Source organism: Amphiura filiformis, chromosome 1 (assembly GCF_039555335.1).
Source record: "Amphiura filiformis chromosome 1, Afil_fr2py, whole genome shotgun sequence".
In the NCBI taxonomy this organism is placed as follows: domain Eukaryota; kingdom Metazoa; phylum Echinodermata; class Ophiuroidea; order Amphilepidida; family Amphiuridae; genus Amphiura; species Amphiura filiformis.
The window spans coordinates 51,114,636-51,133,003 of NC_092628.1; the positions used below are offsets into that span (position 1 = coordinate 51,114,636).

The following is an 18,368-nucleotide window of genomic DNA, read 5'->3' on the forward strand; positions in this document are numbered from 1 at the left end:
TGTATAGGTATGGGTCTCTGCACACGGGACCGACGGTTTTTAACATCCCCTCCGAAGGACGGAGTACTTTCATGATTCATTTACCCAATTCTAAATGAACCATGGGGAGAGTGGAAGTCTGAATTTAATCTACAGATGTTGCCAATTAAATTCAGACTTTTTTTTTCCAAGTCAATATCCCAGCAAATCACCACCGCCGGGAATTGAACCCGGGACCTCATCCACTAAAGGCAAGTACCCTAACCATTGCGCCACGCTCTCCCATACATGTCATTCTAGATTACTGACTAAGAAGTAGATCATGTCACCAACTTGGCCTGTCACCAGCATCCCCTAAAATAGTATATATGGCTTGCCTGGATGAGCCAGACAAGGACAGGGTGCATGGATTGGCAGCTCCATTCTAGGCAAATCTTATTTATTGCCTCTTATATTTCTTTTTATGTCATTTATACAACAATGAAGATAAAAATATGAGGTCAATAGTGTGCTGCACCAAACCCGCAGGCTTCAATTTACAGAAAATCAGTGATCACTATGGCCCAAGACATGGCACAAATCATTTAGCGTCATTCAGGGACACAGGTGCATAACCCTGATCAACCTACACCTAGAAATAACCATCCTAACTGGGATCAGCTCAAAATTTGTCTGAAAGCTTGATTTGACAACAAAGCTGGTAATTTAGCCAAGATTAAACCACTTATAGGGCACTCTGTGGCCTTAGAAATCTTCAATTCCAGCTTGCCCTTTGACACCATCTTAGCAAATGTTTTCCGCAAAGACTTCTCTGTTGTCCTGGTACAAATGGAAGTAAAAAATGATGTAAGTTTCTTTTTTAAATTTATTGAAATAATGTCAAAAAATCAGTCACTTTTTGAAAGTATTCAGGGACACAGGTGCATAACCCTGATCAACCTACACCTAGAAATAACCATCCTAACTGGGATCAGCTCAAAATTTGTCTGAAAGCTTGATTTGACAACAAAGCTGGTAATTTAGCCAAGATATTATACCATATCAAAACTTTACTAAACATCAAAAATAAGATTGTCACATGTGGTTACTAACCTCTTGCACAGCCTTCTTTATTAAACCACTTATAGGGCACTCTGTGGCCTTAGAAATCTTCAATTCCAGCTTGCCCTTTGACACCATCTTAGCAAATGTTTTCCGCAAAGACTTCTCTGTTGTCCTGGTACAAATGGAAGTAAAAAATGATGTAAGTTTCTTTTTTAAATTTATTGAAATAATGTCAAAAAATCAGTCACTTTTTGAAAGTTCAATACCAGCACAATATGAGCTAACTCAATAGCAAATTACTTACTTCTCTGTATAGACTGTGCTATCATTGTGTCTTAACAGCATCTCAGCCCATAAGAATTCCCTGAGACTAGCTGGTAGCTGTTTACCTCCGAGACGCTTACAGATATAAGACAATCTGTTTGGATCTCGCTGTAGTATTGCACACAGGGAATGGCCTAGTAGGTTACTGGCACCACTCCAACAATTCATGGATGGCAGACTGGGATCTATTGAAAACATGAAGAACTGAAGTTACAATACCATACATATTTGTTGTCTTTGATACTGTTCAATTGTAACGGTACACAATGGGGATGTTTTATTTACACATAGCGTGGGCAACTTGGTAAGCTTACTACACAAGATAACATGGACATATCGGCATTTTTGAAACATCATGGTTGAAAAAAGTGGTGGGGGCGTTTATTTGAGGGGGGGGGGCGACTATTTGACGAAATACAGTATACAGTTAATTTGCTACAGCCAGTGCAATTCAATATCCAGACCATATTTCTATACTCAGAATCGCCTTTTGCACTGCATGGTCTCCGGCATCTGAAAGGAAAAGCCTTAAATCAAACGATAATCAGCGTCTTTAAGCTTGCATATTGCAAAAGTTTGTCCAATGGCATTCACTATGAATCAAAAACTGATGGGCTAATGGTAAAATAATCCAAAAGTAAACTATTTTGCCCTCCACAAGAGACATGCAAACAGAGTGGACTCAAGACCATTAATAGGGGAATGCTTATATTATGGATGGGGCATGCATTTATACCTGGTATATTGTCTGTCCTAGCCTGCTCAGCTGTAAACCCATTCATCGCCAGATGTCTATTCAAACCTTTCTGAAACACACTTGTCATGTGTTCTTGTGTCACTCTCATTTCTACCGAATGCAACTGTTGTCTGCTGTCCTCACCCCTCTGGCTGCTCTCACCACCACCATCAGGTGTGCCAGGAAGATAATCATGAAATCGTGCAACATCATCTAGCTTGTCTTTGAGGAACTTCTGCATGGTACGTTGGAGCTGTTGTCTTTTTAGCAATGTGATTCTTGGTGGCTCCTTTAAAGATTAAAAGAAAATCACATACATTTGTGAGGATTGAGCTGGACACTTTTAAAGCTGATATTTGTAAAACTGCTGAATTCCAAGGAGAGGAAATAGCCAATTTACAATCCCAATTAAAGAAGCAGAATACTTGTTTCAAGGAACTTTCTACGAAAACTGACAATGCCTTGCAGCCTATCGATAGTCAAACCAACCAGGCTCAAGTTCTATTAGAGAGCATAAACAAACTTGAAGGATGTTAAAGTGCTAGACCAGGACTCCAATTGGTTTAATCGAGGTGTAAGGGAAGCCATCAACATCAGACGCCACCCCAGTTCACTGAATAAGGACAAAGGCCGCCACCAGCTACCACCGGTCTATGAACCTGTTCTGTCACATGACATCGTCAGCTCGTCATGTGACATCCCAGATCAATAAACCAGTCATCATCAGTTTGAAAGAGACACAGAGTCGTCGTGTCGAAAGCTCACATAAGTGAACAAATTTAGTTGTGTGTAACGGTTTAAACTCTACCAATAAACTTGAAAGACACTCACACAGAAATAATATTCAGTTGGTTGGCATACCGGAAGGTCCAAGTGAAATTGTCATGGAAACGGTGGATCATATCATCAAGACTAAATTTGGACAAGATGATATTGAAATTGAACGTGCGCAACAAGGGAGAGGAAACAAGGTCCCACGCCCTCGTCAAAAACTGTTGCGTTACAAAGACAATACGTACATCATGAAAAGTACAGGACAAGCTCTACGTGGAGAAACATTCTTTATTGTTGAAGACCTGACTCACTGTGACTTGGACTTGGAGGAAAAGCAACATTAGTCTGAAAAAGTCAGAGCCCTCTATGAAAAAGGCATAAAGTTGCGTTTTGTTGCTGGCATGTGGAGTGATAGTAATGGAAAGGTGGCCTCGTTCTATGCCAAACCAAATGAAACATTAAAGGGAGAAAGTTTACCTCCTCTAAAGAACAATTCATATAACTTATTGAGCATATGTTTGATGCCAGTAGACAGCACTTTAAAGAAACATCCTCCACCAGTACCTTTCTTACTAGTCCCCAACTAGTCACATCTTTCAATGCAAGGTCTGTCTGACGTAATGGGCAAAATGTAATATAACACTTTATGACAAGCAATTGATACCAATTTTGATCATTTTCATGTTGATCAAATTGTGCTTTCAACTGCAATGGTGGCTGCAATCTTACAAAATGACTTTTACTGGACTACTGCAACAGTCTTTTGACTAGTATCAGCAAATCTCTCATAACACTCCAAAGTGTTCAATGCACATCAGCCAGGATCATTGATTGCCAAGTGTAGAACATTTGACTCAATCACACCTGAACTCATAGTGCTCCACTGGCTCCCATATCCAAAGTCCTCCTTTTGGTCTACAAGGCTCAACACAAACTGTCACCTTATTACGGTGGGCACGGTGGCTCAGTGGTTCCGGCCTTGGACTCATAATCTGAGAGCTTGCTTGACGTGCGTGGGTTCGAGTCCCCGTCCCGCCACCGTGTTGCGCCCTTGGGCAAGGCGCTTTGTCACGCTTGCCTCACCCCACCCAGGTGCAATGGGAAGCTGTTAGGGGTAGTCACAGTCGTTGTACTGATGAACCCTGCGCCATTTGTAGGCAGCAAACGTGGTTCCGACATATTCTAATAACGGCGGAATAAATGTAAAGCGCTTTGAGGCTGTTTACGGCATAAAGCGCTATATAAATATCTACATTTATTTATTTATTACATCTCCGAGTTGCTTCAGCTGCAACCAGTTATTAGACAATTGCGGTCATCAACATCATCACCTCATTTTCTTGAATTCAGAACCCCCAGCATGTTATTTGCAGATAGATCTTTATCTTGCTTTGGACCAAAGAGTTGGAACAAACTATCTCATCAATATTAGGAATTCTCAGACTTTTGGCATTTTGAAGAAGCAGCTAATTAAAATGCCATCTGTTGGTGCTCCATATTTGTTGTTGCTGTTGTTACCAGTGGCGTGCATGCAAAGGGGGGGGGGGCATGTGCACCCCAGTTTTGTCAAAAGTCAGGGGAAATGCACCCAATCAGGGGGAAATTGGGGAATTAACTATTAAAGGGGGGTAACCCTATTGGTTTTGGATATGGATTGTCTTTAAAATTACATAATAATATCAAATATCGCCCCCTTTTATGCTGCTTTGTGAAAAAACGAGAGCATTTTCGGCGTAAATGTGAATAAATAGCCAAATTTGCAATCCAATACCTTGGTATACGTGAATTGCATTCTGGGTAGGCAAGCAACAACAACCATTTCCGTTCGTATGACGAATTTAATGCTGACATGCTGTACAATCAATGCCCGGCCCATATTGAACGAAAAATATTTGTTTTTTTCGTACCGTTTCAGAAAAAAAGGAAACAAAATATATTTCCCCTTGCAATATGTACATTTCAAATGAATAAAAAAAAAGTTTGGGTTAAAAATGGAGAGGAAAAAACCCCATTCCGCATGCGGATTTTGAACCGGTACCTCTCGGTAGTAACATGAAGCGCTTGCGCTAACCGACTGAGCTAATCGGCCCGCTGCCTCCATCGTGGAAATTTTATAATTAAATACGGCACACCGTTTAGACGCGTCTCCTCAGCAGTTAGTGTGGTTCGCTTTTTCACAGAATGTGTATGACGCTTGAAACCAAAGTAGCTGTTGAGGAGACTGATATTTCGAGCTATTTCGTTCATAATTCACGGCCCAGAAATCCAAAGTATTTACCATTGTTTACAAACTGGTAGCCTGTAAAAGCCGCTGTGTTTCATGATTTCTCCGAAATACATCGACTTGGAGCGTCAAATTTCAGGATAGTAATGAGAAAAATAGTATCTATTATGTGATACCAAAACCTCATCAACAATGAAAAAATCGGGGATGATGCTGTCGATCGGGTTACGGACCTTTAAGGCAAGCAAAGCAAGCCAAAAATTTCAGAACAGTCGGGGGAATCAAGACATGTGCCCAACAACTTTTGTTTCCTACAAAACCTGCAACTGCACACCAAAATGTGTTCAATCAAATAAGTAAATCAAATATCAAAATATGTTTATATCTACTGTATAAATGAACCACTTTGTTACTTTTCTTACCAATATATTAGGCACATACAGTTCATCTTTCAGGTATCTCTCTACAAATTTTGCTCCAAGTAACTGTAAAATCATCTGTTTCTTCTCCATGTCTTTAAACTCCTGGCTACTTCTCAATTTACCAATAAGCCCACGACTTACTTTTTCTTCCACCTAGAATAGAAATAAATTAGTCAAATTTTGATTTTATTCTTCTTTTCTCAAAATGCTGAAATATTATTATTATGTCCAAAGGGGTTTCATTTCATTTTATGTTGAAATTGCTCTGTTGACCTACAAACACAACAAATTATCCAATTCAATTTAGGGTACAAACATATAATACAGCAAAAATTCAGGTTTGAAAATAAATAACCAATTTCATATTATAAAATCTTACATTATGGCTTGAAGGGATTTATACTTTCATGACATGCTCAGATAGATCTGTGTACTATTACACATGCTAGAATTCCCAAATTTCCTTTAGTCACTTTTGCAATATTATTATGGGCAGTCCTAGATCCATTCATTACTAATAGAGTCTAGAAGTATATTCTACAAATGATTGACATATCAAAAACAGTTTGATGATTATGCCTACCTCATCTCATGTGGGAAAAAGGCCAAGGGATGATGTTTGGGATCTTGATTTAGTGTTTGGTGTGCATCTCAGTCTCTTTGGAATGGACATTGGTTCCAATATTTTTATGAAGAGTTCGGATGCGAACTTCAATATCCATGTAAAGACTGCCTTAGGGAACAAACCAAAAGATCGATGACGTCCTATAAACGTAACTGGTTTCGTTTCTCAGCCGACCCCCTCCCTCCCTGCCAGAAACGTAATAAAGAAATGTTGAAACATTTTGACATAATAATAATAATGACACATTCTTCAGACCGATGTTTTTTACAAACGTAATCTAGTATTTTTACCCCCTCCCCCTAAACGAAACTAGTTTCGTTTATAGGACTTCATCGATCTTTTGGTTTGTTCCCTTATGTACATTTTGTATTATTGTTGATGTATGTAGAGATATTATTGTAATGGGTCATTGGAGAGTGGCACTAAATATAGTGAATGTAAAAGAAATATTTACTCAAAATATAAAATAGGAGCCATAAATAACAATTGACCTTTTCGGAAAATCCCATAAGCCTTTGCGAGTACACCCGAGATGTCGTCATTTGACGTCACGTTGTCTGACACCGATCCTTTGTTTAGGGAACATCGTTTCTGCGCATTGCAAGTCGGCGTGATGTCAAATGACGACATCTCAGGTATACTCACAAAGGCTTATGGGATTTACCGAAAAGGTCAATACCGGTATAACCAATGACACAATCCACCACATGACATAAACCACAGTTGGCAACTGAATTCTTCACATAAATATTACCTCGGCAATGTTCTTACCTGTTCCCATGGTGTTCCTGGCAACAGCGTTTCCTGTAGCGCCGAATCTAACCAATGAACACCGAATGGACGAAATGAAGCGCCCTCTCCTCCTTCTAACCCATGTGACCAGTTGCCTGAATTAGCTGCACTTGTGTCATCCATGATTGGCACTTTGGATTTCTGAGTACTTGGACAGATCTGGGTTTCAAACAGGGCGTTATATTTGCCCGTAGAAAGTATGCCTGACTGAATGTTGGCTTGCAAACTGCTGCAGTGTGTACCACCTGTGTTTAATTTCTATCTTCAACACTTTTTACACAGGTATCTGAATATGTCACTACTAGTATTCAAATCTCATTGTAGAATTGAATACCTTCTTGTAGTCTGCTTGATTTGTTGGACAAATGTCTTCACTGTATCCAATCAATTTTGATACAAACTTAGTTCCGTTTCAGATCCATGAAAAAAGCAATGTGCTCGAGTTGAATGTTTGAGATGTATAACAGCTCTGTGATGATATCGTTTAACAAGTTACAGGTACCAGAATCATAACATTGAGTTGTTTCACAAAGATACAAAATGTACTGGTATTTCAGTAATTAAGCCTTCACATTGTGATGCAAATATTCTTCTGTCCACAGGCAAAAGGCAATCCACAGCGGCACATCTAGCATTTATTATATTCAACTAAACTAAATTTCAACACTTTCTTTGTGAGTTAAAAAGCATTCTACATCTGCCGACTAAACTGCCATGTCATCGCCACATCATCTCCAAAATAGATTCTGAGGAATGAAAAACATCATACTTGATTTTTCAGGCTGCATGCTTCAAGGATTTCACAAATGTGATCTGGGGTCAATTTTACTTACAGTTGCGACTTATTCTTCAACCCATTGCAAGTCCAAACCCATCAGAACTCTCACATATGACCTGTTCCCACGAAATGAGTGAACTGTAAAGTCACAAGTTGGGGGTTTAGAGACCTTCCAATTGTTGAGTTGCTGTTCTTTGTTTGAAGTCAGTGGTATGTCCTTTGTGAATGGGGACATATATGCTGTACAATGTATTAAATTCTGTCCCCATTCACAAAGGACATACCACCAATACAGGCATCAACTCAACAGTTGGAACACATACCAACAATACAGGCATCAACTCAACAGTTGGAACATCTCAAAACTCCCAATTTGCGACTTTACACTCATTTTGTGGAAGCACGTCACATACCGTAAAACCTTGTCTACAAGCATTTTTTTGACGAAAGAGACGAGAGGCAGACACTCTCCACAAAAACATTATTTGGAGTCTGAACAACTATATATATTACTGATATAGGCGGCTGTACAAACACATTATTCTAAGATCAATCTGTTGTAATGTGTTTGCAGAGGGTATTTGCCTTTCGTCTCTTTCGTCAAAAAATACCTCCTGTATATAAATAAATATATCCTGTGGAAGAGATACGATTGGTTGGGGACTTACGATAGGTTTAGGAGTTGCGGTATGTAAAATCAGTCTCTGATCCATTGCCTCAAATTGAATATTGCTATTACCTATTCCAATTCCAATGACACCTCATGCAGATTGCCCTGGGTAAGATTGTCATTATATGTTTACCGCAGGGGCACGAAAAAGAGCACTACTGTCAGCCCTATTATATTAATTTTTCAAAGTAAAAGGCTAATAATACTTATTTCAATACATTCAAAGGTCAATGGAATGTAATGAGGTCACTGGTGCTGGACTGACCATGTAACATCATTGTTTAAGGCTTAATCAAATAAATGCACAAGTTTGTCTCTAGGGACATGATGAGACACAAGATTTGGGATTTAAACAACAGATCAATAATATAAAATAAAACAAAATTTAGGTTGCAAGTAAAAAGAGTAATTAATTAAAAAGAGAAATCCCCTTTTTACTCTTTTTGACATAAAATTTGATCTTTTTGTGTCTTCTAACAACTGCATTGTTTGACATAGTCCTACAACAAGAATAATGCAGATTCTGCAACAATCCAGTGGCGTAACTTTGGGTCAGGGTGCCCGGGGGCGAAAGTAGTTCGGGTGCCCCTGACCAACATGGTGCAGAGCTAATCAATTGTAGTAAGTTGAAAGCCATAGACCTACCGAATAACTTACGAAGTGTTTCAGATTAAATTTATATCATGTTTCAATGCAGTTCATGTTAATAAAACAAAATGTTTTCATATTCTCTAATGTCTTTACTTTGGAGACTCGTCACTAGCTGCAGCGACGTAGCATATGGCGCCCGGGGGCAAGAATACAAAATACCCCCTCTTCCTAAAACAATTGCGTCTGGTAGCGCTGAAATGTGCATAAATACCACTAATTTGGTATTTAATCAAGTTGAATTTAGGTCTTTAAAATAACAATTTATATAGTTGCAATGCTTGCAAGCGAAAAAATTTTGTATTGAAGGGCACCCAAATGAAGAGTAATTCAATGCATGGTGGGTAAAGGTTTCCACTTCTTTCCTATAACAAAGTACTATCGTGTCAAAGGCTATCCAGGCTTGGGTGCCCCTTAGCCCGGGGGCACGCCCCCCCAGAGCCCATAGGAGTTACGCCACTGCAACAATCACCACTTGCATTGACTGGGTGGTAACAAGCAAAGCAGTGGATATGTAGACAGTAGTATTAAGCAGCAGTTGAAGCAAACATTAACACAGATCTGTGATAGTTTAGAATTTGTGAGCAAAAGAAGTGTTGGCCATAAACATCTCAAATTGGAAGTACATAAATTTCCAAAATGGATCCAAAAACGTTCCAAATTTGTGTTACTCTGTTTGTTAATACAGCACATCAAACAACATGCATATGATTCAAGATATAGAAAGTGCACACATAAAAGGACAGCAGAAGCCGATATTGTCGTAACTTGTTTTCAACATTTATTACTTGACATTGTAATACAAAATAAAGTTTTCACTTTTACAAATAATTAACAGTTTAAGAGTAAATTTGAGTTGACCTTTGATAAATATACATTTATTGACCTTTGAACTAAATTCCCTTCAAACTATCATGCTCAATTCCAGGAGGATAGAGTGAAACAATAACCACGTTTGGAGCTACATGTAATAGTGCATTTCAGTGAAAATCTTCAGAATTCATGCCTGCTGAATTCATGTAATCTGAATGCCAATTCATATAATTCTTTGAAATATTGACCATTATGAAATATGACCCTATGTGACTTCTAATTAACCTTTAACCTCAATATGTGCACTCTCTACATATCACATGCACCTTGGATTTGAATCATATGCATGCTACATTATGCTACATATGACCTAAGTTGCAATAATAAAGCAACACATAATTACATATTAAAGTCAGTACAAAAAATCAGAACTAACATTTTCACAGATTTATAAATGGACAGATATATTATCAGTGTTAGAAATAAGAACAAATCTTCAAGGGCCATTCAGGCCCCCAGGTCTGAATAGCTATTGGGTATGCATCAGTTTTTATGGGCCCTAACTGAAATGTAAAATTGACACACAATGCAACATGAAAATGTTTAATGATTTTAAGATTTGTATGTTACACTGGTTCACATTTTGTGACACTTTCAAAGATATCAGATTCACAAATCAAATAGCAGGGAAGGACTTTGGTAACACAATTTAACGGGCCCGCAGGAGAGTGTATCAGCGAGCCCGCTGTAATTTTCAAAGGCTTTTGGCCAAGGGCATCCGGGAAGGGCCTATCTTGTTTCTAAGGTCGTGTTCTCACTACAGACATGGGGTCTCGTACCTAGGTCCGAGTCCACATACAAGTGGACTCAGTCCACATTGATTTCAGCGTTCTCACTAACACCAAAATGCTGATATAGGATCGACTCCACTTACCCGGATGTTATAATATCAATGCATGACGTCACAAATTCTGTTGCAATACATGTTTTGAGCCGAACTCACAGCACAAATCAAACTTTACTAGACTATCAATTTTGAAAGATCATTTTTTATTTCCAGGCCCCCTGATATATTTCTGCAATCTATGGATATGTTATTTTGTGATATGTAGGCCTATAATTAGGAAAGATCTGAAATAAAACGCTCTAAAAACTATTATTTTATATAGGCCTATACGTGCAAAATGAGAGAAATACATCGGGTTGTTATTTCTGATTTTGGTCAAGCACACCGATTTACACGCAACACAACCTCTAAATCACTATCAAAAATACTATTTTTGATTGGTAATTTTGACTCAGTCTAGCAAAATGTACACCTCAAAAACGAATATTACACCTGAATAATATCCTTTTGTACTATCCTGTAAAGTTCAATGTCGTTTTGTTTAATTCTGAAACTGGATAAAATCTGTATCTTGCCATGCGATGCCGTTGTTTTCACACTGCACGAGAAGCATGCTGCTCATCAAACTACGGCAAGCATCTCAAACGAACTTCCGTGTATAGCCACTTTCTCCGAGCTTTTTCCACATAAAAAATAAATGTTGTAAATTACTACATGAAATAAAGCCTGTAGAAATTTGTTCTATAATACCAGCTATGAATTTTTAAAGTTGAAAATGCATGTTTAAATTTTATAATGGAAAATTATATAATGTAGACTGTATTGTATAGGCCTATAGTACAACGACGGCCATCAAGGTCGTGCATAGAGCATTTCCGGTATAAGTGGATCGAGTCCACTTGTAAACGCGTTCTCACTATGCTGTTTGATACCACGTCCTAGGTACGAGACTACCTCAATGAGGTGGTCTCGATGCTATCCTGGATGTAGGATCGAGACCACTTATTTCGCTCGTTCTCACTATGCTTGGAAGTGGACTCGATGTAGGATCGAGTCCACGTCCTGGTATCAAACAGTCATAGTGAGAACGCGCCCTAACACTGTAGAATATTCTGCCATATAATGTCACTGCTTTAAATTTGACAACTTAAAAAGGAGACCCTGGAATGCATGATAGTTTTGTAAGGGAAGAGCAGACTCACTCAAGTGAATCTTAGTTTGAAAAATTGAAACAATGTCATATTTATTTTCAACATACATATTTTTTTTTTTTTAATAAATACTTCTCAATTATTCATCTCTTTACAAACAATTGATGCACGTTTAGCAATATACTTGGACAGAACAATGGGACGCAGCATTTTTCAAAAAGCAAAGCTGAAAAGTATAGAAGCTAAACAGATTAGACTTAAAATAGTCTGGACTCTGATTGTGGACCATGCTGCACATAACTAGATGGTAAATCCACCATATTAAATTGTGATGTGTGGACACCAAAATAGTGTACCTCCATCTATCGGCACATGTTATTACATGCAGAACGCAGACAAGCAGCCACTATAATTTGGTTCACCTCAAGTTCGGTAGTGACGTCAATGCCTCGCAAGCATGCTGACAAACCACTCCTGTACAATCAGCGCACTGAACTTTACGTGCGGGATTCGATACTGTGGTTTTCGATTCGCGGTTGACCCACAAGCATGCTGACAAACCACTCCTGTACCTGTGCTTGTACAATCAGCGCACTTAACTTTACGTGCGCGATTCGATACTGCGGCGAGCAATATACACATACAATGTCACTACCAAACTTTTGGTAAACCAAATTATAGTGGCTGCTTGTTTGCGTTCTGCATGTCAAAATAATCTGAAGGTCCACTACTCTCGCACAAACATTTAGAAGATCAGAGTCTCTTTAATCTCTTTGGTAAAAGCTGCTGGTCTATCCTTCATGTTAACATATACAAAATTAACCTATTATCAAGACTTCATTAAGGAATTAGAGAGCTTTATCCACTAAGCTGAATAATTCCTGTTTTGCTACTAGGCTATGTATGCTCACATGACGGTAATACCCTGTTTCTCTAGCCAATAATACAATACTTTATGAATATCAAACTGAAATCTTTTTCACTGACATGACTTTCAAACTGAAATCAGTGGATAATTCTTATTTTTAGCTCTCCTTAGTTGACCATTCCCTCCTTACATTATATTGTAGATACTCTAAACAGCTCTCCTTGAAAACTCCAGAAGAGCTATTTAATGTTCTCCTACAAATACCAAAAGACAGCCCCTAGGCATGTGTTGGTATGGTTTGGATATTTGTGTACATAAAAAGGAGCATTTTTCTTTGTGAGTTGCTATAAATGACCCTTTTATAATTGCACAACCCCATTTAATAGTAAAATAAGAGGTTAATCAATATTGATGTCTACTATTAATACAGTACAAATTTAAAATATGTATTTGCTTTTACAAATCACATAATCAATGATTCTGAATTTTTGCTGTCCAATATTTTGGCTGCAATGCTATGTTAACTTGCAAGCATTTTCAATACATACAAAGAACCCATACCATACTCAGAGGTGTAAGTGAGGTAACGATCCACTCCCTGAAAAACATGCGAGCCAAATGTGAGCACCTCGCCAAATTTCCGGAAGTGCAATCGGCTTGTCCGGGAAATAGGCTGCAGGGTATCGCCCCCCACTAAAAAATCTTTTTTTTTTTTACATTTCCAGAATTTTTTAGGGGGGCCACATTTCTGGAATTCCAGGAATTTCCGGAAGACTTACACCTCTGCATACTACTTTCAAGGATGGATGTGACCATTTGGGTAGACAGGTGGTTTCCAGTTGTACAGGTTATTCAGTTCACTGGATGAGCTATCCCCCGCCCCATCTGAATCATTGTTACCACAGGATGCTTGTTTTAAACCAGATGCAAAGATGCAAGCAATTTCAAAATTTGCCCCCTGTATAAACTGTGATGACTTTCCCTGCCTAAAGGTACAAATTGCTATCACACATTTTGCTAATTTGGACCACAAGTGATAAAAGCTAACAAATCAGGCTTATCCAATAAAAGTGCAAATCAAATAGCACTTAAACAGACCATTCAGCATCTCAGAGCTGCTTTGCAAAAGCTCTTTGCTAATGACAAAATACTCAAAGGATGGATTTACAGATTTCTCACAAGAAAGCTGCCCGTTCATCTTCAGGAATATTTGCCAGTTTTAATGGTTAATCATCTCCTTATCTGTATAGAGGTAGTCATTGTGACGTCAACGCCGCCATCTTGTGGGTACGGAGTGCCTTGTTGCTAAGATCGCTGTGTTGACGCTTGACTGAAGAGATGCGTCACGCGCTGTGACTTCCGCGTAACCGGAGGCGTAATGTCTAACGCATGACATGCAGAACGGCAGTACCCACAAGATGGCGGATCCCGCAGAAAAGGCTGACGGCCTCTATTCTGCACACAAGATCATATTGGTACTTCTTACAGTTTACCCCCATTTAATGCCTAACTTCAACCCATCCTAAAGAAACGCAAACTGCTCTATAACAGATACCAGCAAAGGTTGGCATATAGGAACGGAAATCTTTGAGTCGTCATAAACACTGAGCCACAATTGGCACTTTTACCTGTTTATTATTGCATAGGAGTTGTAATACTGTTTCGTGGGACAACAGCAGCAATACTTAGTAAGTACAGATGCACCTGCAGCATGGATCATCTACTTGGTGGCATTAGGTCAGGTGGACTCTCACCGTAGCAGTACTTTGCTGATGGGTCTCGGTATGTGTTCTCGTGTTGAACGCTCTGTAAAAATATAAATGGAGGATGGTAATGCTCGCTGAAAGTGTAAACTGGTAAAATATGAAGAAATGAGCCTTGTATTTTTGTAGAGAAGATAGTTATAGTTGGAACTATTTTAACATTTTGATGTCAGTCGCAACAAAGACTTCAATTATGATAACATCCTATGTTAACATTTTGAGTTAATGTGTGTTATTCTATTGAAGATGCCAATGGTATGTGATGTATTTTTATAACATTTAGCAACTTTCCTAGAGTTGGTTATATTCAAGTAGGGGGGAGTAGTCATGTGCACAACATGAAAATTTCCCATTCTACTATAAGGACCCCTGCTTTGTACCAGCTGCAACTACTCTGCAGTTACCCTATAATTTGTATACCTAATTCAAAATCCACAAAGGGATATTAAAATTTAAAAAGTTAAAGTCCAAGTTAAATCATATTCCTGCAATATGGGTTGTAATACAGGTCAGAGATGTGAATAGACTTACTTCTGAGGATGTCCTACACTTAGTAAGGCACAATTCAAAGTGATCCGCAACAGACTGGAATAACAGCTTAAATGTATTACTAGCTTTGCCTAAAACTCCTTGTAGTACTATCTCCTATTGAAAGAGAGGAAGAAAGGTGATAAAAAAATGGTGTTAGCAAGGACTGTGAAGTTCAAACTTGTATTTTCAAGCATATAGCTGATTGATGAATATTACTACATGATACCTGCTCCCACAAAACCCTGACAAAAGTCAGCGAAGCTTTATTTGAGATATAGTTCAATAAACATGCCAAAAATCAATAGATAGAACAAAGCTAAAGATGAATTTTGAAGGACAAAAAAATGATATGTATATTATTTCAAAGTTGACAGTCTGAGCATTTTAAATTTGGACATATCTCCAAATCACAATTTCATGACTTTATTCAGGTTTTGTGGGAGCAGGTCTCATTTGCTTTAAGATAACCTTGATCATAAAAAAGAAACTTTCAAAATTCTACCTCCCCCTTTACAAACAAAACAACAACAAATCATTCATTTGTATAGACGTGTGATACCATGTTTAAAAATTTTCTCACCTTATCTGGTTGTAGGCAGCATGACACACAGTATTCGTAGATACCACAGCAACCATTACCAAGGCAACCATCACAGGAATGTTGTTTAGAGCCCTCAGCTTCAGAGTCACAGCATCCACTGGCTAAAACACTGTTGCGTTTGCAAACATAGCCTGAAAGTAGTAACCAATATTTAATTTGATTTAATAGTGTTGGGTTTACACTCCTGCAGTCACATGGCCACCAGTCAGTTGTTGCAAAGACATTTTAAGGTGGTATTGGATGCATTTTCTAGAAATTAGGAAATGCTTTGAGCATGTTTTAAACAGATTAATTGAGTAGGGTAAAGTACACTGATCAATATGCCTTTTGTTTGGAGCAAATCGGACATACGGTTTCCATAATACATCAATTTATATGTTCTTTGTATCCTATTGTTTTTGTCAATAATCAATATAGTTAATGAGCTAAAAGGACTGCAAAGGCTCATTAATATGTAATTTTTGCCAATATTTTGCTAAAAACCAATGCATAAATCTTCAGGGTACTTTTATTTTGCATACTTTTGCCCTGAAACTTGGTCAAAGTGTTTCTAATATGTTCTAATGTATTATATAGTGAAGCAGCCCTCTAATTTGCATATTTGCATAATTAATGAGCTAATTTGCATAAATGCTAATTAATTATGCAAATATGCAAATTAGGGGGCGGCTTCATTATAGAATACATTAGAACACATTAGGAACACTTTGACCAAGTTTCAAAGCAAAGGTATGCAAAATAAAAGTACCCTGAACATTTATGCATGGATTTTTAGCAAAATATTGGCAAATGTTATATGTTAATGAGCTTTTCCAGTCATTTTAGCTCATTAACTATATTGATTATTGATAAAAACAATAAGATATAAAGAAAATATAAATTGATATATTTTGAAAACCGTATGTCCGATCTGCTTCAAACAAAAGGCATATTGATGAGGGTGCTTTGCTCTACTCAATTAATCTGTTTAAAACATGTTTAGAGCACTTTCATAATGCCTCCATTACCACCTTAAGTACAAGTTAAATACCAAATACCAAGATTTCGCTGAAAAGGTTAACAATAGATAATAATGTCAAACTCAATGAGCATTCAAACAAAAATGCAGAACTCAACATACCTTTCTCATCTACAAGCAATACTCTTCCTTGCACAGAATTTCTACAAGTAGTTATATTGGGTAGTACTCTGAGTCTGGGTCTCAATGGGAATTGAATCTTGGTGGGAGCAGCTTCATCAAACTGATCGCTGATTAAACCAGTGGGTGTCTGAAAACAAATCAAACAAATCAAACAATAAATCAATCAAATGAAATATCCATGATACACATGCTCAATGTTTACTTCTGTTCACTTTTCAGAGCATCAAGCCGATCAATTGATACAAATCGCTGAGGCAAAAACGATGTCGCTTTTGCAAGTTGAAGAAATCTCAACTTCCCAGCGATATCGCTCGACACATGAATGCATTAACCAATAATTTTCAACCAACTGGATCTATTATTTTGCTTTTTAATTTACCTTTCTCAATTATTAACTTTCGGTACTGAATTAATTCAAAGCAATAATTATTGACAGCAATTGACATTCTAAAAAAATATTTTGTAGCATTTAGAACATTTTAATTGTTGCCTGCAATCGCTGATGCTGTGCTAAGTATAAATGGAAAAGCGATGAGCGATGGTGATGCATCGCAAAATTCGGTGATTCGCCGATTGCCCATCACTTTCAAAAGCGGTACATCGCAATCGCTCGGCGATCGAGTATAAATTCAGCTTTATGGTCTTTTTCAATTCTTTTTCAACAACTCTTCCTATACCTTTGTACAGGAGCCAACCGTTGTTAATCCATGATGAATCCACACTTTTACTGTAGCGTATACGCGAACGCGAGCAAGACTTATGTGTTACGCGAGAGCGCGTAAAATTTGTCACGCCTGGAACCTTTGTGCGTATGCAAACTTTCAATTTGAATTCAGTATTTTTCAGGTAGAGGCTAAACATTGCCGTTTTATTCTGTAGTTTTATTGCTGATATCAACAGAGAAATCATCGGAGTTTTTGTAAGGCTGAGTGGCAATGATTGACTGACATTCCTCGTAAAATAATCGTGAATTATACGATCTTTAGCTTCTTTTTGTTGTTGAAAGGGATTCATACATGTTTCACCGTTGTTCATCACCGATTAACAACTCGCGTCCGGCGCGTCTGCATTACTTCGCGTGGGCAGCTAAAGGTAGCCGCCCTCGCGCTCGCGAAGTAAACCACGCAGACGACGCGGACGCATCGTTGTTAATCGGTGATGAACACCGGTGAAACATGATTGAATCCCTAATTGTATTTTGTTCATATCTGTTTACAGTACATTGAAGTTTACTTTTAATACTCAATTCAAAAGTATTTTTAATGTTCAATTTCAAAGCAAGCTTACCTGATTTAGAGTACTGTTCAAGAAGTAAAATAGCGAGATCAAAAATATGACTGCTAACACCCACCGCTTCCTGAGAATACGTGACGGAAACATCCGTAACTTAACGACAAATCAAATATGAAATTACAACGAAATTTACAATAAATACCGAACATAACTGTGACCAAGGGCGGCACTAAAATGAATGGTTGATTTCTTTTTTCTCAGATTGCCAACGTCAAATTTATTCGAACTCTGACCCCTACTTTATTTTATATCGTCATACTTTCATTAAAATTTATAATTATATTTCTCATAATTTTAAAAAGTAGTCAAATAAAACAAATATCAACATATTGAATTATCATTTT

At 37.9% G+C, this 18,368-nt stretch overlaps 2 protein-coding genes across 4 annotated transcripts in view; both read right to left on the bottom strand.

Annotated features, from left to right (window-relative positions):
* The window catches only part of LOC140148499 (uncharacterized), a 29,896-nt gene extending 22,748 nt beyond the window's left edge, over window positions 1–7,148 (bottom strand). For both annotated transcript variants that reach the window (XM_072170493.1, XM_072170484.1), the window contains exons 1-5: window positions 6,900–7,148; window positions 5,504–5,656; window positions 2,084–2,372; window positions 1,328–1,532; window positions 1,072–1,195 (exon numbers count right to left, since the gene is read on the bottom strand). In XM_072170493.1, coding sequence (XP_072026594.1) covers window positions 1,072–1,195; window positions 1,328–1,532; window positions 2,084–2,372; window positions 5,504–5,656; window positions 6,900–7,043 — 915 coding nt within the window. In that variant the 5' untranslated portion in view covers window positions 7,044–7,148. The remainder of the gene's footprint in view (window positions 1–1,071; window positions 1,196–1,327; window positions 1,533–2,083; window positions 2,373–5,503; window positions 5,657–6,899) is intronic.
* Window positions 7,149–7,475: 327 nt separating this feature from the next.
* LOC140148523 (SREBP regulating gene protein-like) lies at window positions 7,476–18,238 on the bottom strand. Of its 2 annotated transcripts, XR_011858494.1 has the most exons (6): window positions 18,019–18,238; window positions 16,711–16,858; window positions 15,570–15,721; window positions 14,990–15,103; window positions 14,324–14,501; window positions 7,476–7,666 (listed from the first exon to the last, which is right to left on the bottom strand). XR_011858494.1 is itself a non-coding variant. In XM_072170514.1 (5 exons), exons 1-5 carry the CDS (start codon window positions 18,109–18,111, stop codon window positions 14,412–14,414), a joined length of 597 nt encoding a protein of 198 aa, XP_072026615.1. In that variant the 5' UTR covers window positions 18,112–18,238; the 3' UTR covers window positions 9,775–14,411. The 2 variants fall into 2 exon arrangements, 1 of the variants encoding a protein (XP_072026615.1); XM_072170514.1 differs by lacking the exon at window positions 7,476–7,666 and having other exon boundaries at window positions 9,775–14,501.
* Between the last annotated feature and the right edge of the window lie 130 nt (window positions 18,239–18,368).